The sequence below is a fragment of the Accipiter gentilis genome, chromosome 7, assembly GCF_929443795.1.
Source record: "Accipiter gentilis chromosome 7, bAccGen1.1, whole genome shotgun sequence".
NCBI classification, from domain to species: Eukaryota; Metazoa; Chordata; class Aves; order Accipitriformes; family Accipitridae; genus Astur; species Astur gentilis.
This window is the reverse complement of record NC_064886.1, coordinates 9,801,751-9,823,019: the sequence shown is the minus strand read 5'-3', so window position 1 is coordinate 9,823,019 and position 21,269 is coordinate 9,801,751. Positions and strand designations below refer to the sequence as shown.

General features: G+C 61.6%; 2 protein-coding genes across 10 annotated transcripts; one reads left to right on the top strand and one right to left on the bottom strand.

The window, feature by feature from the left end:
* Positions 1–3,049: 3,049 nt before the first annotated feature.
* LOC126040705 (adhesion G-protein coupled receptor G5-like) lies at positions 3,050–8,973 on the bottom strand. Of its 9 annotated transcripts, none has more exons than XM_049805518.1 (12): positions 8,892–8,973; positions 7,501–7,568; positions 7,267–7,393; positions 6,176–6,310; positions 5,911–6,027; positions 5,700–5,742; positions 5,430–5,536; positions 4,956–5,074; positions 4,524–4,789; positions 4,330–4,429; positions 3,702–3,964; positions 3,050–3,561 (listed from the first exon to the last, which is right to left on the bottom strand). In XM_049805518.1, the coding sequence occupies exons 2-12, from the start codon at positions 7,560–7,562 to the stop codon at positions 3,434–3,436; spliced, it is 1,467 nt and encodes a 488-aa protein (XP_049661475.1). In that variant the 5' UTR covers positions 7,563–7,568; positions 8,892–8,973; the 3' UTR covers positions 3,050–3,433. The 9 variants fall into 9 exon arrangements, with proteins under 9 accessions (XP_049661475.1, XP_049661471.1, XP_049661474.1 ...); XM_049805514.1 differs by having other exon boundaries at positions 7,501–7,763; positions 8,892–8,956; XM_049805517.1 differs by lacking the exon at positions 6,176–6,310 and having other exon boundaries at positions 7,501–7,763; positions 8,892–8,956.
* A 5,044-nt stretch (positions 8,974–14,017) lies between these two features.
* CCDC102A (coiled-coil domain containing 102A) lies at positions 14,018–21,249 on the top strand. Its single transcript, XM_049806568.1, has 9 exons — positions 14,018–14,091; positions 15,735–16,320; positions 17,531–17,733; positions 17,849–17,957; positions 18,211–18,327; positions 18,414–18,623; positions 18,892–19,062; positions 19,154–19,257; positions 20,312–21,249. The coding sequence occupies exons 2-9, from the start codon at positions 15,793–15,795 to the stop codon at positions 20,436–20,438; spliced, it is 1,569 nt and encodes a 522-aa protein (XP_049662525.1). The 5' UTR covers positions 14,018–14,091; positions 15,735–15,792; the 3' UTR covers positions 20,439–21,249.
* The last annotated feature ends 20 nt before the right edge of the window (positions 21,250–21,269 follow it).

Below are 21,269 nucleotides of genomic sequence, written 5' to 3'. Positions count from 1 at the left end.
CCTAAAAACTCTAAAAGCTCCTCAAAGGCCTAAAACTTCCTAAAAGCTCCTCAAAGCCCTGGTGCTGGCGGCGGGAGAGGAGGAGCGTTCTGAGAGAGCTTGGCGGTGCGGCTGTGGGACGGGCAGGCTCCAGCAGGCGTGGGCACGTCCCCCCAGGCTGCTGCCAGCCAAGGCGAGGCAAGTATGGGCAGAGGTGCCTCAGCACCATCTGAAGCCGAGGGCGAGCCAGCGAGTGCCAGGCCCGCTGCCAAGCGGTAATAGCCCCAGCTGAGGGTGCCGAGACCCGCCGCTAAAAGCAGCTTGGGAGACCATGGTGCTCCCAGGGGAGGTGCAACAGTGAGCGGGGATCAGCCCAGCTCCGGTGGGCGGTGGAGGAGGATGAGGATGAAGAAGTAGAGTGCTGGTGGGAGGCGATGCCCGGAGGTCCCCCATCCAAATCTGGTGAGCGATGCCAGGGCAGCCTTGGGAACCTTGGAGGATGGCAATCCCAGGGGAGCCTGAGGAAGTTCCGCAGTTGCCTTGAGCGGCTGTGGGTGCTCCCGCTCCCCAATCACTGCTGTTCCACCTCCCTCAGCCTTGCTCCCTAAAATACATCAAATGGGGAGGTAGGTCTACCCCCACCCCACATCAGGGTTTCTCTGTCAGGCAGCAACAAGAACAGTGACTTACCAGGTGCCGGGGCTGTAAAACCCAACTGTAAAGAGAGCAATAAACCCGACTTATTTGTTAAGGCTCGGCTTTGCAGGTAAACCCACAATGATGTCAGGGAAATCTGGAGGAAAACTGGTCCCTGGGGGGTATTTGCACAAGCACCAGGTGAGGATGCTCCCACGGGATGCAGAAACGGGGCTCATCTGCTCACCAGCAGACAAGTCCCAAAGGCAGATCCCAAAATGGAGCCGAGGTCTGTCCCCAACCTTCCATTCCCAAATGGATTTAGTCTCTTCTCTGGCTGCTTGTTACCCCCAGATTTGGAGGATTTGCAATAATTCCAGAGCTTTGCCCCTTGGATTAGGCCTGAAGGCACCGCAGTGATGCCAAGCCAACTTTCCTGGGGAAAAAAGGATGGCACAACCCCCTCCAGCAGCTCGGCACCGGCCTCGTGCCCGATAAGGCACAGGGGAAGGTAAACAGGATTATTTCTCCTTGGAGAGGTTAGATAGACTGGCTCCCTCTTCTCCTGCCTACAGTGCCCTCGGGCTGGGACAAGTCAGCCCCGGTGCTGTGGGGCACTGGGGGTGGTGGGAGGTTGGAACCCACCCTGCGCTCCCAGGGGACCTCGGGGAGTGTTTTGACCCCAGTCCTAGTGCGGCGGGGTGGGAAAAGTGCCTCTTCTGCCCCCAGTCACCAGCACTGGGCTCAGCTCGCCCAGGACCACCGTGTCCTACTGGTCCCCAACAGGCTCAGCTCCCCAGGGACCACTGTGCCCCACGGGTGCTGTGCTCCCACTGCTGGGACGCAACCACCAAGTGATTGTTTTCCAAGTGCCACCCGATACCGGAACAAGGTGTATTCATGCACCAGCATCAGTGCGTACTCAGGCACTGGCAGCCGGCGTGACTCATGCCGCAAGCCCCGAAATCTCGAGGTGGGGAGAAGGGGTACGGAAAGCACATCCCAAGAGGAACCGGGGGGCTGGAGCTGCCACAGCCAGGATGCAACTCTCCCATGGTGGGGCTCATGGGGGACAAGCCGGGCGCTTGGCACCTCACCAAACCTCCAGGCTTCTTATTTAGTAGCTGAAGTCAGCCACCGGAGTGGTGAGACATGCACAGCTCATCGCCACGCGGCGGGAGCGCGCCCGCAAGCCAGGGACACCGCAGTGCCTGGCGGGCTGGAAGGCTGGGGCATACAGCCCCGGCAGGACAGGCTTTTGTCCTGGCCGCAGGCGGGAGGGATGGAAACTCAGCGGCGCTGGCTGCCCTTTGTGCGCAGAACAAAGAACAATAGCCAGTGGCTTCCTTCTCTGCCCAGAACCAGGCCCGGGGAAGCAGCCAGAAAGAGAAACGCTGCTCGGCAGAGCAGCATGGGAAGGCAGAGACGGGCAGCGTGTCGCGCCACGAAGCTGCCCAGTGATGCCTGGTCCCCAGCCACAGGACCAGAAATGGGCAGCACCAGCAAATGGCACCTCACTGGCACACCCTGCAAGCTACAAGCATGGGGACGGTGGGGACCCCCCTGTCACCACAGATGGATTTGTGGCCCTGCTGGCATCACCGTGCTGTGATGCTGCTCTGCATCCCAGCAGGCAGAGCGGAATGCCCTGCTCCAAAATCTCAGGCACCTGCAATGGCAAAGCCACGGGTGCAGTTCTGGGTTAAGCCCGGTGTATGGGGATGCACCAGGGGCTCAGGGCTGCCTCGCTGCCTCCAGCCGATGGTTTTACTCCCTGCAGTTTGTCCTCACTATTTGATTCCCACAGGCTGGACTGCTTAAACCCCAGTAAAGCATTTGGTCATGTTGAGGAGCTCTGCTTGGGGTCTGCCTTCCTAAGTGAGAGCAGGAGGTAAGCTGAGTTGCCGGTTCACTTACTCACTTCCCACCCTCTCCTCTACTCCAGCACGTCCTCCCAATGCCAAGCCGAAGCCCTGCTTGCCCGGTTTGCTCGCCGACCTGGGGCTGCGGGCGTCCTCCATCCCCGTGCTGGCTTTGGGGCAAGCAGGGGGGCTTTCGGCAGGGTGCTGTGGTGGGTGAAAACCCAGGGTTGGGGGGGGGTGGGCGTGCCACAGCCTTACAGCCACACTCGCAAGCCTGCAGCCACGCCAGCACCAAATGGGTTGGGGGGTTATAGCTGGAGACCCCCCACTTCTGCCTGTCCCTCGTGAGATGCCAGGTGGCAGCTCCCCAAGGGGGCTCGGACGTCCTTTCCTGGCTGTCTGGGGGCTCCTCACTGGCACTGCCAACCGGTACGGCCAGAGGCCCAGACCGCTGCTGGCCAGCTCTGCCTGCTGTGTGCAGTCCAGAGCTGCGACCATCTTCGAAATCCTCGTGCCATCTAGTGGGACCTTCACTAACGACAAGGCAGAGCGTGGCTGCCGGCTTTGCCGGCTCTGCCTGCCATGGGGTTGGGGTGATGGGGTGGCAGCGGATGTGGCTGTGGGACCCCAGCCACATCCGTGCTGCTCCTCCAGCGGTGGAGGAGACCTGCATCAGCAATTCAAGGGTGCTTTTAATGAGAAGCGTCTGCCTTCAGCAGAAGAAGTCAGTGTTGGTTACTAATGGAGGGGCTATGAGGCAGCGGGGCTGCCGGGGGCTGGCACGGGTGCAGCCATGGTTCCCAGGGAAGCGCGGTGCCCCGAGCCACAGCCCCCCAGCAGCAGGCAGCTCCCGCCACCCAGAAATCCAGCTTTGCAGCCCAAATGCTTCCCCTGAAGAAACCCATGGCGTCACAGCACCGGCTGTCGAGCCCGGGGGATACCACCATGCCGCGTCCTCACGGAGCAGCTCCCGACCTCCCCTCGCAGCCCTTCACCCTGGCGTCGGGGTATCTGGAGGTGTTGCTGACAGGGCCCGGCTTGCTCCGGCAGTGCACGGTGATGTACCAGAGGCAGACAGAGAGACCTGTGGGTGGGTGGCAACGCCGTCACTGCCATGGCTGTACCGAGCTCCCACGAGGAGCAGGAAGGTGACAAGGACCCCGCTGCTCCCAAGCCACGGGGTGCCCATCCCCCAAGCCCCCCCTCCCGGCGCTCCCCACCGACCTTGCAGGGAGTTGAGGATGGTGAAGAGGTAGAGCTGGGGGACGAGGAAGATGCCGAAGCCGAAGAAAGCCAGGCCCCAGGTGGTGCCCAGCAGGCAGGTGAGCCCCAGCACTGTTGCCCAGTCCTTCCTTGCCTGCCCCTTCTGCCGCCGGATACTCCGCAGTATCATTACCACCCTTCCCAGCACCAGCATGTTGAAGAGCAGGATGAGGCCGGCGTAGCAGAGCGTGGCAGAATAGGCTGGAGGGCTGGTGAGCCAGCACCTGGCAGAGGGGGACTCTCTTGGGTACAAGGGCCAGCACCCCCAAGAAGGAGCTTGGCGTGGAAGGGGCACAGCGGCAGGTGCCCCCACACGCGGCAAGATGGATGCAGGCAGCCGGCAGAGCCAGGCTCACCAAAAAGTGGCACCCAGCAGAGCTATGGCTGGCTCCTGCTGGCCCCAGCCCTGGGTCAGCCCCATGTGCCTGGGGTGCCTGGTATGTCTGGCGTGCCAGGGTGTCCCGGGTGCATGCTGTGCCTGGGGTCCATGCTGTGCCTGGGATGCCTGGGGTCTATGGGCTGACCAGGGCCCATGGGGTGGCCAGTGTGCCCAGGGTGCCTGGGAAGCTGGCAGCCCCCCTTCACTCACATAGTCGCGTTGCTGTAGCCTTCAGTGGTGTGGATGGTGTGGTACCCATACGTATCTCTCTTGAAGACAAAAACAGCCACCACGGCCAGCGTGGGCAAACCTGTGGGCCCAGGGACAGGCTGTGTGGGGCTGTGCCGGGGCAGCCGTGCCGCAGGCAGGCATGGACAGGCAGGGTTGGGTGCATGCCCACTCACCCCAAGAGAAGAGGCAGAGCTTGAGGAGGTAGTGCTGGATGTAGACATTGTAGACCTTGACAAGGAGGAGAAGGAGGTGGAAAGCCTCAGCGGCCATCCATGCCAGGGTGCAGAGAAGGCTGGCGTGCAGCAGGGCAGCAGTGACCCGACAGAGCCACTCGGGGCCGGTGGCCAGCGGCGTGCTCAGCAGGAAGCTGCAGTTGAGCAGGAGCAGCGCAGCCAGGAGGTGCATGTGGATCTTGGTTGTGCTGTCCCTCAGCCGCTGCCTGCAAGACAGGGTGGAGGGCACGGGGTGCTGGTGGGCACCCACCGGATGGCACGGCACTGCATGGCACAGTGTGGCACGGTACGGTGAATCATGACACAGCATGGCAAGGTATAGCATGGCACAGCACAACGTGGCATGCACAGCATGGCATGGCACAGCTCTACCTGGAGAAGCAGCAGAGCAGGAGGGTGCAGAGGGTGGCGGCAGCAGAGAGGGAGCAGCCGATGGTGCTGATGTGGGTGAGCGATGCCAGCTGGGCTGGGCTCAGGGTGCCCGCTGGGACCTGCCAGGAGTAAGGAGGGAGGGGGTGAGCCAGGACAGGTCCCACAGCAGAACCCACCCGCTGGGAAAGTCGGGGGGCCCCTTGCAAAACCATCCTCTCCTGCAGGACACTCCCCATACACCCCGTACCCCCACATACAGCCTGTACCCCCACATCCAGCCTGTACCCCCAGATCCACCTACACCCACACCTCCAGGGAGGAGGAAGAAGGATGGAGGGAAGGGGAAAGGAGGAAGATGGAAGAAGATGGAAGGAGGGAAGGAAGGAGGAAGCAGAAAGGACGGAAGGAGGAAGGAGCATGGGGTAGGAGGAAGAAGGAAGGAAGAAGAGGGAAGGAGGAAGGGGGGCTATGGACCAGCAGGACGGCGAAGTAGGTGAGGTGGTTGCAGTGGCAGATAACGGTGCCCTCCCTGTGCGTGGTCTCGCAGCCCTCCCTGCTCCAGCTGCCTGGGCTGCCCACACCTGCCATCGGAGAGCTGCCATCAGAGGGTGGCACAGCGGCCAGGGGACGGGGACATTGAGGGGATGTCGAGCCCTGCCAGGGCTGCCCAGGAGGCGGATGGGCAATGCCTTCAGGGTGGCACTGAGCTGGCATTGCCCCTGCCCTGGCCGCGGCCACACTTACTGGCTCCAGGCTGCCAGAAGACGCAGGTGGCATTGGAGGAATCCTGGTGGAAAAGGGACAGAGGGGGAGAGCTGGGGACCTTCTCTGCTCCCCAGGGACCCCAGAAACCTTTTGGTCCCAGTGCAAAGGGGGACACTTTCCCCAACTCCAGGGGAAATGCTGGTGTGGAGGACCTCCCGCCAGCTCGTGCTGGCAGCGGAGTCCTGCTTACCAGCACCATGTCGTGCCAGAACTGGATCTCCACGGGGCGGCTGAGCCCGGCCACATGCCCGCTCCGCAGGAAGGCTCCCAGCACATTGTCATTCAGCACGGAGTTGTTGTGGACATCCTGCAACAGGTGGGGTGCCTGCGGGGAGAGTCCCGGGTCCCCAGGACATCCCGCCCGCTGCAAGCATCTCAGTGGGAGGGGGGTGGCGTGGTGGGCATGCTGCTGGCCAAGGATGCTCAGCAGGTCTGTGCGAAGACCTGCGGCTCACCTGGAAGATGCAGGGGCTGTGGATGTAGATGCAGACAAGCTTCTGCTCCACTCCCCGCGTCTTGATGCCCTCCATGAGCTCCACCGGGAAGTTCATGGCATGCCTGAGCCTCCCGCCAACGCCTCGCTTCACATCCTGCACCGGTGGGCAGGGGAGAGATGGGTTCAGCTGCCCCATGTTCAGCTGGCTCGGCAGGGGGTTAGGGTGCTGCCCTGGCTGGCCCCCCCAGCACAGCCATCCCAGTTACCGGCGTGGCCCCGCAGCATCCCCCGGCCCCAGTGGCAGCTCCAGCTCTGCCGCACTGCCTGCAGAGGTGCAGATATGGCAGCCTCTCCCATCTTGAGCCCTCCCAGCCTGTAGCACACAGGAAGCCACAGGTGGGGGGTCCATCACCCACGGGTGGGCACGCCTGTCCTGCCGGCCCCACCGAGGAGCGAGCATGGCGCAGATGGCATCGCACCAGGATGCTTTCCCAGTGGGATTTCACACCTTGGTGGGCTCCCTCAGATGGTCTCTGCTCCCAGGTCCTGAGTGGGGGGTCCCAGCTGGCAGGCAGGCACCCCTGTCTGCAAAACCTGCAGGAAGGGACCTTCGGCCGGAGCAGTCGGAATTCCCCGGCAGGGCAGCCCCACGGCCTGGGGAAGCACTGCGGTGACACCTTGCCGCTCCCTTGCACCAGGACGGGGAAGTCACCCCGTGCGCTCCCCATGGCAGTTTCCATCTCCCCTGCCACTGCAGGGAGGTGCAGGCCATGGCTTCCCTTTTCGTAAATCAGAAAAGCTTCAGGATGGAAACCCTCGCTCTCGGCTGCAGAAACACACACACACCCCCCCGGCTTTAGAAGCCCCTGGATTTATCACAGTGATGGTGCTGGGGATCTGCAGCCATGGCTGCCTGCGACACCCTGGCAGAGCTGCATCTCGGGAGGCTTTGCTGGCGTAAAGCATCCTTGGAGGATGATGGAAACCCAGTGTGGGCAAGCGTCAGCCACCCCAGCATCCCCCGGTACCTCCCACTGGAGGTGGAGGGCCAGGAGGGTACAGGCATCCCCTGGGAATAGCCCCAGCAGTGCAGGGGGACACATGACTAACCATCCTGCTGCTGAGGTTTAAGCCTCTGAAGTGCTCAGTTGTGATCTTGAACACGTAGGTCTCGATCATGCCGCCCGTGAAGTTGTATTTCTCCTGGTGGGCCAGCTGCTCCTCCAGCTGATTTAACCTTCACAGGGAAGGGTGTTCAGGGCAGGGTGCAGCAGGATCTGGCCCCTGTGGGTCTAGGGGAATGTGAAGGGTCTGGGGGACAGCAGGGCAGACGCCAGCACTCACCTCTCCCTGGCGTGGTGGGCACTGCTGCAGCCCTGCTGCAGCTCCTTCTCCAGGCTGTCCATATTGCTCTTCAGCGATGATGGAGCCATTTCAGGAGCTGAGCCTTGCTCTGCTCCCCATCTCAACCCAGCCCGGGGAGCCCCAAAAGCACCCAGCCCAATGCCGGGGTAGGAGATGTCCCTACTTTGAGCCCACAGGACACAGGTGGCAAGGCAGAGGACGAGGGCAATGAGCAGCGGGGTGGGCATTGCCATGCTCCTCTCCTGCAAAAGGCACCGAGGACCTGGGCAGCTCTCTAGAGCCCCCACCCACGTCCCCCGGACCTTGGCCCTTTCCCACACACCAGCCGCAGGTCAAAGATGAGGTCCTGGCAGCTTCCCCCCCAATCCCCAGCAGCCAAGCCCCACCAAAGCCATCGCAGTGGCAAAGCCCCACCCTGGAAGCACCAAGCAGCTGTGCTGGTGGCAGAGTGAGGAGGAGGAGTCGCACCGCAGCCACCGGGGTGCAAGATGCCCTTTGCGTCCATTTTACCATTAAGGTGGTAAAACTGCAGGGGGCAAGGCTTCTTGCCTTCTCCCCCTCCAACAGGGACTCGGACCTTGCTGCCATCCCAGCCTGCAGCTGCAAATCCCCAGCAAGCAACCTGCAAGCCAGAAGGGTCACCGGCATGCTCTACTGTGGTACCACAGCTTGCTGGCAGTGGCCCAGCACTGAGCTGGGGAGAAGGAAGCGTCTCCGGTGCAGGGTGGGGGGAAGGCAGCTGGCAGCAAGATTTGCATCCATTGCAACACCGCACCCAGTGCTGCTCACAGCAACTCCCGCCATGGTAACACCGCCGGCACCGAAAGCAGCCGGGGGGAGAGGCTGTGAGGCCAGTGGTGCTGGGGTGCAACCCCGATGCACAAATGGTTTTACTGTGGATGCAGTGATGGGATTGATGCTTCGAGGTGCTGAGGCTGGTGGTGGCCAGCACAGCTGGAGCCTCCCGGGGCAGAAGCAGCAGCGCAGTGGGCAGCATGTTGGGCAGCTGCCTGCACAGGCTGCCCTCTGACCCCCAGCGAGGGACAGCCACCACGTTCCCTTTAGGATGTTTTTCAGTAAATAACCCTCTTACTTCTCACCAGCATAACCCTCGGATCCCCAGGGTGATCCCCAGGTGCTTGGCCTGACCTCCCCTGCCATCCAGCACAGCCCGGTAATGCCAAATGCCATCCCCGCTGCCGCTGAGCTGGAGACAGCATCCTTCCCTTACTGCGCCCTCCAGAAATGGCAGGGTGCGGGTGTCACTTCGGGTGGATTTTGCCTTCGTGGGGAGCAGCTTGGTGACCCGGTGAGCCCCCAGCACTGTGCCAGCCCCCCACATCCCCACCTTGCTCTAGCAAAGCCCCTACCTTGGGCACGGGGTAGCTCTTGGCATCAGCAGCACCACGGTGGGGTCGGCTGCTCTAGCTCTGCCTCTGCAGCAGTTGCGGCAGCAGAAAGGGAAGTGTTCGTATGCAGATGAGCAGATTAAATCAAGACAGCTTTTACATTTCCTTTTGCTTACTCTTTCTCACAGCCTGGTAAGGGACCAGAGCAAGCATTCCCGGCACTGCCAAACTGCAAGGACACGGCAGACGGCTGCGATTCGGCGTGGCCCAAAGTTGATACAATTAACCTTCTGCCCCTAATGAGCTTCTCCTCACCACTGGCTCACCAGCAACCCCTGCTCTCCCGTGCTGAGGAGCCTGGGAAGCTGCTGCGGCAGCACTGGCACTACGGTGGTGCCACTGGGGCAGGAGCATCACGATGGTGCAGTTTGGTAAGTGTAGGAAGTCAATCCAGCAGGGCAGAAGGCAGAAGGGTTCATCCCAGGGTACTGAAAGAGCTGGCCGATGTCATCACAGGACCTCTCTGCATTATTTTTCAACGGTCTTGGGAGTCTGGAGAGGCCCCAGTCAACTAGAAGCTGGCAAATGTTGTCCCAATTTTCAAGAAGGGTAAGAAGGAAGACCCTGGTCATTATAGGCCTGTCAGTCTCATTTCAGTGCCTGGTAAAATGATGGAGGTGGTTATTCTGGGAGTTATTGAAAAACACTTGAGAGACAATGCAGTCATTGGTCATAGCCAACACAGGTTCACGACGGGAAAGTCGTGCTTAGCCAACTTAATTTCCTTTTATGACAAGGTGTCGTGGTTTAAACCCACCCGGTAACAAAGCACCACACAGTCACTTGTTCACTCCTCCCGTCCTGGCCCTGGTGGGATGAGGAGAAAATATGAAGAAAGACTCGTGGATTGAGACAAGGTCAGGGAGGGATCTCTCACCACTATGGTCATGGGCAAGACAGGCCCAACTTGGGGAGAAACAAAATCAATTTAATTTACTACCAATCAAATCAAAACAGGATAATAAGAAGTAAACCCAAATCTTAAAACACCTTCCCCTCACCCCTCCCTTCTTCACGGGCACAGCTTCACTCCCAGATTCTCTACCTACCCTCCCCAGCAGCGCAGGGGATCAGGGAATGGGGGTTGGGGTCAGTTCGTCACACAGTGTCTCTGCCGCTCCTTCCTCCTCAGGGGGAGGACTCCTCACTCTTCCCCTGCTTCACTGTGGGGTCCCTCCCACGGGAGACAGTCATCCATGAACATCTCCAATGTGAGTCCTTCCCACAGGCTGCAGTTCTTCACGAACTTCTCTGGCATGGGTCCTTTCCATGGGCTGCAGTCCTTCAGGCATAGACTGCTCCTGCACGGGCTTTGCCACAGAGTCACGGCCATCTTTGGGGGCATCCACCGGCTCTGGTGTGGGGTCCTCCATGGGCTGTGGGTGGGGATCTGCTCCTCTGCTCACCTCCGTGGCCTGGGGGGGACAGCCTGCTGTCTCACCACTGGCTGCAGGGGCATCCCCTCCTCTGGTGCACCTCCTCCCCCTTCTTCCTCACTGACCTCGGTATCTACAGAGGGGTTACTCTCACATTCCAATCCCCTCACTCACTGCAGGTTCCCCTTCTTAAAGCTGGTCTCCCAGAGGCGCTACCACCGTCACTGATGGGCTCGGCCTTGGCCAGAGGTGGGTCCGACTTGGAGCCAGGGAAGCTTCTAGCACCTTGTCACAGGAGCCACCCCTGTGGCCCCTTCCCGCTACCAAAAAAACCCACCACACAAACCCAAAACACAAGGTCACCCATCAAGTTGACCAAAGGAAGCCTGTAGATGTGGTGGGATTGGATTTTAGCAAAGCTTTTGATACTGTCTCTCATGGTATCCTTCTAGACAAACTGTCCAGCAGACAGTCCATCACATGTTGGGTGAGCAATTGGCTGACAGGTCAGGCTCAAAGACTTAGAGTAAACAGGGTCACATCATCGGGTTGGCAGCCAGTCACCAGTGGGGTTCCCCAGGACCCAATTTTAGGGCCGCTGCCCTTTAGTTTTTATAAATGATCTGGATGCAGGAATCAAATGTACATTAAGTAAGTTTGCCAACGATACTAAATTAGGAGGAGCTGTGAACTCCCTTGAGGGTAGAGAGGCCTTACAGAGAGATCAGCATAGACTAGAGAGCTGTGCAATCACCAACCGTATGACATTTAAGAAGAGCAAGTGCTAGATTCTCTACCTGGGACGGGGTAATCCTGGTTATATGTACAAATTGGGAGACAAGAGGCTGGAGAGCAGCCCCACGGAAAGAGATCTGGGGTTTTGGGTTGACGGCAAGTTGAATAGGAGTCAACAGTGTGCCCTGCCAGCCAAAAGGGCCAACCGTGGCCCGGCATGCGTCCAGCACAGCATGGCTAGTCGGTTGAGGGAGGTGACTGTCCCACTCTACACCACACTGATGCAGCCCCACATCAAGCACTGTGTGCAGTTTTGGGTGCCTTAATGTCAGAAGGACATCAAACTACAAGAGTGTGTCCATAGGAGGGCAGCCAAGATTGTGAAAGGCCTTGAGGGCAAGACTTATGAGGATCGGCTGAGGCCACTTTCCTTGTTCAGCTTGGAGAAGAGAAGGCTGAGGGGTGGCCTCATCACAGTCTACAATTTCCTCAAGGAGGGCAGTGGCAGGGGAGATGCTGATCTCCTCTCTCTGGTGACCAGCGACAGGACATGGGGAAACGGAATGAAGCTGCACCGTGGGAAGTTCAGGCTGGACGTTAGGAAAAGGTTCTTCACCAAGACAGTGGTTGGTCCCTGGAACAGGCTTCCCAGGGAAGCGGTCACGGCACCAAGCCTGTCAGAGTTCAAGGAGTGTCTGGATGACACTCCTGGTCATATGGTTTAGTTTTAGGTAGTCCTGCAAGGAGCAGGAGGTTGGACTAGCTGATCCCTATGAGTCCTTTCCAACTCGAGATATTCTGATTCTCTGATACTACAGTGTGATGCTACTGCCAGGACAGAACTGGCATCCTCCGCGCCACCCCCAGCCACGACGGCACAGGTCCTCAGCGATGCCAGCTGGCCCAGCTGAAGGAAAAAAGTTCTTTTTTTTCCCCAAAACAGTTAGGTTTTCCCCAAAATGCTTCACCTTGTGCTCTAGGGGCTGCTGGGTCCAACTGCAGGGACATGGCCACATGCAGAGGCGTGGGGACAGCTCAGCCACACCGGTTCCCACCACGGGGCAGCGATGCCACCCTGTCCTTGCCCAGCACCTGCAGCCACTCATGCAGCCAGTCTCCAGGTCTCAGTTCATGGCACAGGGCAACCATCTGCCTCCATCTGACCCACCCTGAAGACAGGAGCCCTTTGGGCACAGCCAGGCACCCTGGGCCAGGCTGGAAACCCAGAGCTGGAGGAGAAACATGCCAGGAGGATGGTTCATGGACCACACAGATGGGTCACTGTCTACGTCCTTAGGTGACATGCCCTGGGCCAAGGAGGTTTGATTTTTGCAGGGGCAAAAACCACAGATCCCAGGCTGCTGGCAACGTGTCCTTGGACATGCCGGTGTCACCAAGATGTTCACATCCAAGCAAACAGTAAAGACACACTTGGAAAAAACTTTGCTGGTTTTCAAAGCCTGGTTTTAGTGCCGGGAGCGGGTTAAAACCCCAACCCGCCGGCACGCACCAGCAGCTCTGGCCAAACCGCCTGCAAAATCGCTTTACCGGCTGCAAGCAAAGCTGCCGGTTTGGGCTTCCCTGGCGCAAAATGCAGGGATAGGGGCGTGGGAGAGCAAAGCATCCCCCGCCTCCAGCTTTTTGGGGTCTTTTCCAGTGGAAAAATACTGGGCTTGGAAAGAACATGCACAGGCATTTGCAGTTTTGCTTTGATTTGATTTATTTTTCCCTGCTTTGCTTGACGCTGGGGGAGAAAAGTGTGTCGGCATCCCATGGCATCATTTCCCTGTCCTGTGCGACACAAATCCTTTTGGCCACTTGTATTTCCCCTTTTTTTTTTGGCTGAAAAGCATCCAGCAAAGGGAAAAATACTGGGGGAAAATGGTGGTTTGGGGCTTTGCTGCTTAGTCGGGAGCAGGACGGAGCCAGCATTGGGACGTACGGTGATGTGGTGGGCAGTGCTGTGTGGCCTTCCAGGACCTGCTCACCCATGGGGACCCTTGGGTGGGGATGTCCCATCCCCCCTGGGTTCCCTCCCAAGCCTCAGCCTCCGACTCACGGATGTGGAGCAGAGCGATGCCAATCCTGTGGGAGCAGCCAGAGCCACAGGGAAGAAGGGTCAGGCCTGCTCCAGCAGCAGACACCAGTCCCCCCCTCCACTGCAGCCATGGCACTGGTGGCTCCAGGAGCACTCAAACCCCGAAGAAGCCCAGGCTGGAAGGAAGCCGGGGCCAAGCTGCAGTCTGGCAGCTGCAGCCCCATGTGCATCACACTTGTGCGCTGGCACGCCTGCGTGCAAGTACTCATGCAAATGCGTGTGAGGGTGCCCACGTGTGAGCGCGCGCCTGTGCAAGCCCCTCTATGCCCCGCACTTGTGTGCAAACCCTCATGAGCAAGCATGCTCCTGTGCATGTCTGCAAGCACCCACGAGCAACGACAACCTCGTGCGACCAGCAGCGGGCAACCTCTCGCGCGCGAACGCTCGCGTGCAACACACTTGTGCACAAGCATGCCTGTGTATGGCCTGCGCAAACGCTTGCAACACGTTTGTGCGCAGGCATTGCTGTGCACGCGCTCCTTGGCGCAGACGCTTGCGTGCCACCCGCCTGCACCTAAGAACGCCTGCAGAAACACCCACGAGCAAGCTCCCTCGTGGGCAAACACCCGTCTGCACGCGTGTGCAAGCGTTGTCATCGTGCACCCACGCACAACACGCACGTGCATCGCTGGGCACGGCCTCCCACGTGCAAACACCCGTGTAAAACCTCCCCCGAGCATAACCGCTGGGAAACCCCACGCGTGCAAGCACAAGCACACGAGCAAACTCCTCCCACCCCACCCCCCCTGCCGCACAGGCAGGACACGCAACCGCGGCTACGGGCTGGGCTCCGGCAGCGGGACCGGCCCCCCCAACCCCCCCCCGGGGCGCGGGCGGGGGGCGGGAGCGGCGGGGGGAGGAGGAGGAGGAGGAGGAGGGGGAGGAGGAGGAGACTCCGCCGGCAGCGCCCCGGCCCGCGCGGGCTGCCCGTACCGCCGCCGCGCCGCTACCGGTGAGGGAGCGGGGCGGGCCGGGCCGGCGGGCGGGCGGGAGGGACGCGGCACCGGCGGCACCGGCGCGACGGGAAACTTGCGGGAAACTTTGGCCGGGGTTAGGGGGGTGGCGCGCCAGGACGGGGCGGAGCAGGGCGGGCCGGGCGGTACCGAGCCGAGCCGGGCGGTACGGGGCCGAGCCGGGCCGGGCGGTACCGGCCGTACCGGGCCGGGCCGGGCCGGGGCGGGGCGGGCGCGGAGGAATGCGGCGGCTCCCGCGGGCCGGGGCGCGTCACCGCCGGAGGCGGAGTGGCAGCGCCCGCGACCAATGGGGAGTCAAGGGGGGCGGGCGGTTCCGCCCCCGCCGGGAGTCCGGGACGGCCGGCGGGGGCCGCGCGCCGGAGCCGGGGGGGGGGGGAGCGCGCTCCGGGCGCGCTCCCGCGGGTCCTGCACGGGGGCCGGTGCTCCACGCGGCCTCTTCGTGGGTGTTCCAGGGGTGCCCGTGATCCAGGCATGCACCCCGTGGGTGTTGCACGGGGGCCGGTGCTCCTGTGAGCACCGCAGGGTCGGCGGTGCTGCCACGGGCATCGCACGGCTGCCCGTGCTGCCGCAGGTGTTGCACGGGTGCCCGTGCTCCGTCTGTGCTCCCGTGGGCATTGCACGGGTGCCGGTGCTGCCGTGGGCATGACACAGCAGCTGGGGGTCTGCCGGTGCCGGATCCCACCGGGACCTGGATTTCCTCCCCGGGCAGCAGCCCGTGCAGGCAGCAGGAGAGCGCAGGCCAGGGCTTGCCTCCGAGTTTTACCAAAACTTCACCGTTTCATATCAGCAAATATCATCAGAGAAATTAAATTTTCCCCCGTGCAAAGCATATAATTGCCATCGGCCGATGCTTCCGCTGTTCCGGCACCGGCTCTCACAGCCTGGCCAGAGTTGGTGGTGGGTCTGGGCTGCACCATCCCCGCGAAAACCTGCCTGGAGGCTGCGGGCTGCCCGCGGCTGGGCTCTGTACTTATCCCATTAGGGTGCACAGCACCCTCCCATTAAGGTTTCCTGGGGCGGTTTACCCGCCTGGCTCAGCCGGGATGTGAGATCCGTGCTGGGATGTAGGAGGTCAGCGCCGGCCCTTTGTTGCGGCATCACCGGAGAGCGCGTCTGGCCGCCTCGGCACGCATCCTGCCGCCGTGGCTGGTTTGGTCTTCCGGAGCTGTTCCTGCCTCGCTGGCACCGGATCCAGGCTTTAACCCTCACTGGAGCAGCCAGGGTGCAGCCGGGTCCCCCCACCACAGCACTGGGGATGGTCTTGGAGGCCTGCAGATGATGTCATCCTGATGACCTCATGTGGATGACATCATCCAGATGACATGTAGACGTGGATGCCTCTGGTGCGCTGGCAGAGGTGCCCTGGGCCTGCTGCAGTGCCAAGCTGGGACATGGTGCCAGTGGCTGGGCGGTGGGCTGCGGTCCTCGCTGCAGACCCTGCTGGGGCCATCACCGGGGACCCTGCCGGAGTCCTCACCGGGGACCTGACCGGGATCCATGCCGGGGACCTCGTTGCTCAGTGTGCCACTCCCCCCAAAACCAGGGGCCGTGGCCCCCCTTTCCCTCCAGCCCCCTTCTGCAGCCCTCCCGGGGCCCCCCTGACCCCTCCTGTCTCCTGCAGGTCCCCGGGCGGAGACGCCGCCCCGACGGTGTCGGCTATGCCCTAGGGGAGACCCGCCATGAGCCAAAGTGGGGCCTCGCGCCTGGCTGGCTCCCCGCCGCTGCCGGGGGGCTCGCTGCTGGCCCTGCTGGCCCCCGAACCCTCCCCGTCCCCCCCCAGTGGGACGCCCTCGCCTGGCCCCCCACCGGCACTGCTGGAAGGGGACTGGGAAGGGCGGGAGGAGCTGCGGCTGCGGGAGCTGGAGGAGGCGCGGGCGCGGGCGGCCCAGATGGAGAAGACGATGCGATGGTGGTCGGACTGCACGGCCAACTGGCGGGAGAAATGGAGCAAGGTGCGGGCCGAACGCAACCGGGCCCGCGAGGAGGTGCGGCAGTTGCGGCATCGTCTGGAAGCCCTCACCAAGGAGTTGGCCGGCCTGCGCCGCGACCGGCCGGAGGAGCGCCCGCCGCCCGCCCGCCCGCCAGCACGACTTCATGGCCGGCCTGGCACCGGCAGCCCACCCAACGTCGACGGGGCGGAGGGAGAGGCCGACCCCGAGCATGAGCCTGTGCGGGATGTGGGGGCCGAGGCACCACAGAAAGCCAAGGTGGGGGGGGGGGGAGGGGGGCTGGTTGGGGCGAGCAGGGCTAGCGGGGTGCCGTGGGGGTCTCCCCAAGCCATCACTGCCTGCGGGTGCCCGTGGGGTCACTCCCTGCCCAATCAAGGTGGGCAGCGTGGGGGGCCAGACCCCTCGGAGCAGCATGGGGGGGACAGGCCCCTCTCAGTAGTACAGGGGGGTCAGACGCCCTCAGAGCAGCACAGGGGGCTCAGGGCCCTCTCAGAGCAGTGTCATGCAGTCAGACCCCTCTCGGAGCAAGATTTTGGGCTCAGACCCCTCAGAGCAGCTGGGGGGGTGGGACAGGCCCCTCTTGAAGCAGCCTTGCGGGTCAGACATTTTGGAGCAGCGTGCGGGGGTCAGACCCCTCTCAGAGCAGTGTCAGGGGGGCGGTGCAGGACCCCCATAGCCCCATGCAGCAAGATCACCTCGGCACTGGTTCTGGCCCCTTTCTTGGGGCTTTCCCTTTAGAAGCACTAGGCAAAAGTCAGTCTGCCGGTACAGGGGACAGTGGCTTTGGCAGTGCCAGTGGCATCTCCCAGCAACGGCTCGAATGCCAGGGTGGCCATACGGGCTTCTGGCAGAGGTCTGTGCTGAAGGGAGGAGGAGGAGGAGCAGGAAGAAGGAGGGGACACCAGAGCCATCCCAGGGATGCTCCCAGCTGCTCCAGCCATCCCCTCTCTGCTGCCATCGGCTCTGTTGCGATGCAGAAGTCACCACTCGGGGTGCCGCGCCGTGTTGGTTTGGTCTACCTGACGGCACGGCTGCTGAGCAGCAAATCTGAGGCTAATCTGAGCATCCCCGGTGGGCTCCCCACTTGGTCTCCGGGGACATCCCCTCCCCAGAAAACCCCTGCAGGTCATTTACCACGCGCTCGTGGAGCCTGGTAGAAGATTGCCCATGTAGCGGTTGTGGCGAGGTCAGTGTAATAAATCAGAATTATCCCAAATTTCTAGCAAGGCAGGGAGCCGGCAGCAGAGCATGGTGGTGTATGGGAGCTCCCCTGGGAGGACAGGTCCCTCTCCATCAGCCTCAGGGGGTCCTTGGGGACCAGAGGGAGGGATGCTGCTGGGTTTGGCTGGAGGGATGTTCTTGGTTATGGGGTGAAGGCTGGGTGCTCTAGGGGGTGGGAAGCCAGGCCTGCCCCCTCACCCATTGGTGACTCCGTGTCCCCTGTGCCGGGCCACCCACGGTGCCGCAGGAGCTGGAGCTGATGGAAAACATCTTGATGAGCAAGCAGGATGAGAATTGGGAGCAGCGGGGCCCCCGGGCCTCCTTCGCCCGCCAGGAACGGAGCCGCCTGCTCTGGGAGGATGTCAGTGTCATGGAGGAGGATGCCACCAAAGTCACCGCCCTGAAGCTGAGGCTGGATGAGTGCCAGAAAGTGCTGCTCAAGGAGCGGGAGTGAGTGCTCAGGGTGTCATCCTTGCAGGGTGCCAGCTGAGCCCAGCCTGGTCCCCACCGGGATGGGACATCCCATGGAGTCCTGCCGGCTGTCACCAGCATTGCCTCTCCCCAGGGACAAGCTGGCGCTCAGCAAGAGCATCGAGAAGCTGGAGGGCGAGCTCAGCCAGTGGAAGATCAAGTACGAGGAGCTCAACAAGAACAAGCAGGAGGTGATGAAGCAGGTGAGTGAGGAGCCTGGGGACGAGGGGTGCCCCGGGGGGGTGGCCTGTCCCCCGGCAGGTGGCATCTCCTCATGGTTGGACATGGTGACCCACAGCCACCTCCCTGACTCCAGAGTGCTCATTAAGAGTCTTAATTAGAGCTGTTGAGCCAGTTGGTCCATCTGCAGAGGTTGGGTGGATGGGTTGGGGCAGGGCTCAGGTGGCACAAGGTGGGTGCACCCTGCCCACCTTGGGTGCTGTGTCCCCCCCACAGCTCAACATCCTAAAGGAGATCCACCAGGATGAGCTGGGGCGCATCTCCGAGGACCTGGAGGATGAGCTGGGCGCTCGCTCCAGCATGGACAAGAAGCTGGCGGAGCTGCGTGTGGAGGTGAGGCCAAACCCCAGTGCAGGGGGCAAAGGGAGTGGCGAGGGGTGTCCCCACTGCCACCCAGCCACCCCATGTCCCTGTCCCAGATGGAGCGGCTGCAGGCAGAGAACGCAGCTGAGTGGGGCCGGCGGGAGCGGCTGGAGACGGAGAAGCTCAACCTGGAGCGGGAGAACAAGAAGCTGCGGGCACAGATTGAGGACCTGGAGGAGGTGCTGGCTCGCAAGCGGCGCCAGACGGCCAGCGCCCTGGACACCGACCTCAAAACCATTCAGGCCGAGCTCTTTGAGAAGAACAAGGTGCCATGGGGGTGGTCCTGTCCCCCACCACTCCCTCCCTGGGTGACTCTGCCACTTCAGCAGTGGCTCAGCATTCCCCAGGACCTCCTCAAGCCCCAACTCTGCCACCACCCTTCATCTAAGGGGTGGTAGTGACCCCATCCTTGCTCCATCAGCCCCTCTATCATGGGGTGGGGTGGTGGGAGAGGTACCTGGAGTGGGAGAAGGGGGCACCCGGCAGTGGGGGTGGCTCTCACCTGCTCAGCCCCCCACCCCGTGCCCACCTCAGGAGCTGGCTGACCTGAAGCACATCCACACCAAGCTGAAGAAGCAGTACCAGGAGAAGATGGCCGAGCTGGCCCATGCCAACCGCCGCGTGGAGCAGCACGAGGGTGAGGTGAAGAAGCTGCGCCTGAGGGTGGAGGAGCTGAAGAAGGAGCTGGCCCAAGCTGAGGACGAGGTGAGGAAGCTCGTGCTGGTGGCGGGGACAGGGTTGGGCAGCTCCACTCCCTCCGCAGCTGCCAACAGCCCCATCCCATCCCATGCTGCAGCTGGACGAGGCCCACAACCAGACACGGAAGCTGCAGCGGTCACTGGATGAGCAGACGGAGCAGAGCGAGAGCTTCCAGGTGCAACTGGAGCATCTGCAGTCCCGGTGAGCAGGGGACTGGGGGGGGCCATGGTGGGGACCATCAAGGGCCCATGGGTGGGATGACGTTCTCCTTGCCACCATCCCTCAACTGGCATCTCCCTGGTTGAACCCTGGGCTGTGTGGCCAAAGTGCCTTCAACAACCTTGGAGGGTGTGCAAACATCCTTGGAGCAGCTGCAAACTGGATGGCGTTTACCTCCCAGTTAAACCAGCATAAGACTGCCCACCGACCAGTACAGCCTAGTTTCATGCTGCTTGGGGTTTCACCTGCCGGTACCCAGGTCCAGGGCAGGCTTCGAGTATCCCACACTGGTTTGGGGAGGCGGGAGGTGGGTTTTATTACCCTTAAAAACTTTCCCTGACTCGCTTCGCCTCTCCAGCCTTAAAGAGCTGAAATGGCCGTGAGGGATCGATGCCGCATCTCTGGGAGGCTCTGAGGGGGTTGTGTTTATAATATTCCTTTATTTTATTGGGACATCTTCATTAAATCATGGAGGAATAATGGATGCTTCATCTTCACCCCCCCCTCCAGCCTCCCCGTGCGCTCGTCCTTAAATAATTCATGCCTTCCAGTAAAACACAGCAAACTGGTCAGATCTGACCAGGTCCTGGGCCTTTTGATTTCAAATTTGCTTCATAAATTTTTGTTGATGAATTTTCACGCAAGGGCATGTGAGGAGCTAAAACCACCACAGGTTCCCGGGAATGGGGACTCTTGGGTTGTTTTGGGGGGATTCCTGTTTTAGAGGGATGATTCCTCCCTGCTCTGCACTGTTGGCTGAGTCCGAGATGCCCAGCGGGGAGGTGTCCAGCGCTGGAGGGTTTTAGCTGGTGCCCCACTTGTGCCAAGCATCATCCAGGGCTCCCCGACCCCACCCTGGAGGGTTGGCCCCAGGCTGGGAGGCTGATCCTGCACCCAGAGCTTAGTGGGAGCCACAGCAATGGGGTCCCACTGGGGTGCGGTCATGCTGTAGGGGTGCAGGGGGATGGGCTCGGCTTCAGTGTCCCCCCAGAGCTGCACCCCGCCGCCCCCCACCCCGGCAGCTCTCTCTTGGCAGGCTGCGGCGGCAGCAGAGCACCCCGCTTTTCGGGAAGATGCGCAGCACCCGCTTTGGCCCTGATGACGCTGGGGACGGCACCAGTGACCCTGACGAGGATGAGGACCTGCAGATCCAGGTGCCCTAGAGACCAGGGCCAGGTGCCACCACCACGGGGATGTCCCATGGCGGTCCTCTGCCCACAAGTGCCTGTCGCCGTGGGGCCTGGCCATGCGGTGACTCTCCTATAGATGGGGAAACTGAGGCATGGAGCGGCAGGGAGGAATTTGCCCAGGGATGCTCCAAGCCCGCTGCCTCTCAGACAGTATCTGATGCCCCTTGGCCACCCGCATCTCCTGGGACACCGATGTGGCCACCAAAGCCAGCATCGCTGAGCAGTCCAGGAGGAAGAAGTGCAGGGCAGAAAGGGGCATCGAGCCCTGCAGCTGGCCACGCTCTCCTGCCCACTTTTTTATATATATATTATATATATGTATGTATTTGTATATGATTTTTTTTATCATAAATACGGAGCCCAGAGGGGCCCGGGCTCTGGTGGTGGCTTGGGCTGTTGGTCTTTTCTCACGTGGGAGTGAGGATGGAGGAGACGGGAGGGGACAGCATGGGGCAGAAATGGCGTTTCTCCGTCAGTGGGGCTGGATGTGTGGCTGCTGGTGTCGCCCCGCTGCCATCGCTGCCCCCATGCTTGCGGACAAGCCCAGCTCATGTGTATAGCCCATCCCTGTGCCTGTGAAGCGAGAAGCGGGGGTTGCGGGGCGGCTGATAATGCTCATGGCCATAGAGGTGCCCACATCTGCAGGGCTGCGTCGGGCAGGCAGAGGTGGTCGCTCTCCCATGGGTGCAGGGGTGCTCACCCATGGGTGCTGACTGCCCCAGCCCAGGCTCCTGCAGCCTAGCCCCCCAGAGCAGGGCCTCGTGGGGCTTTGGAGGAACTCAGACACAACCTTATTAAAAATTA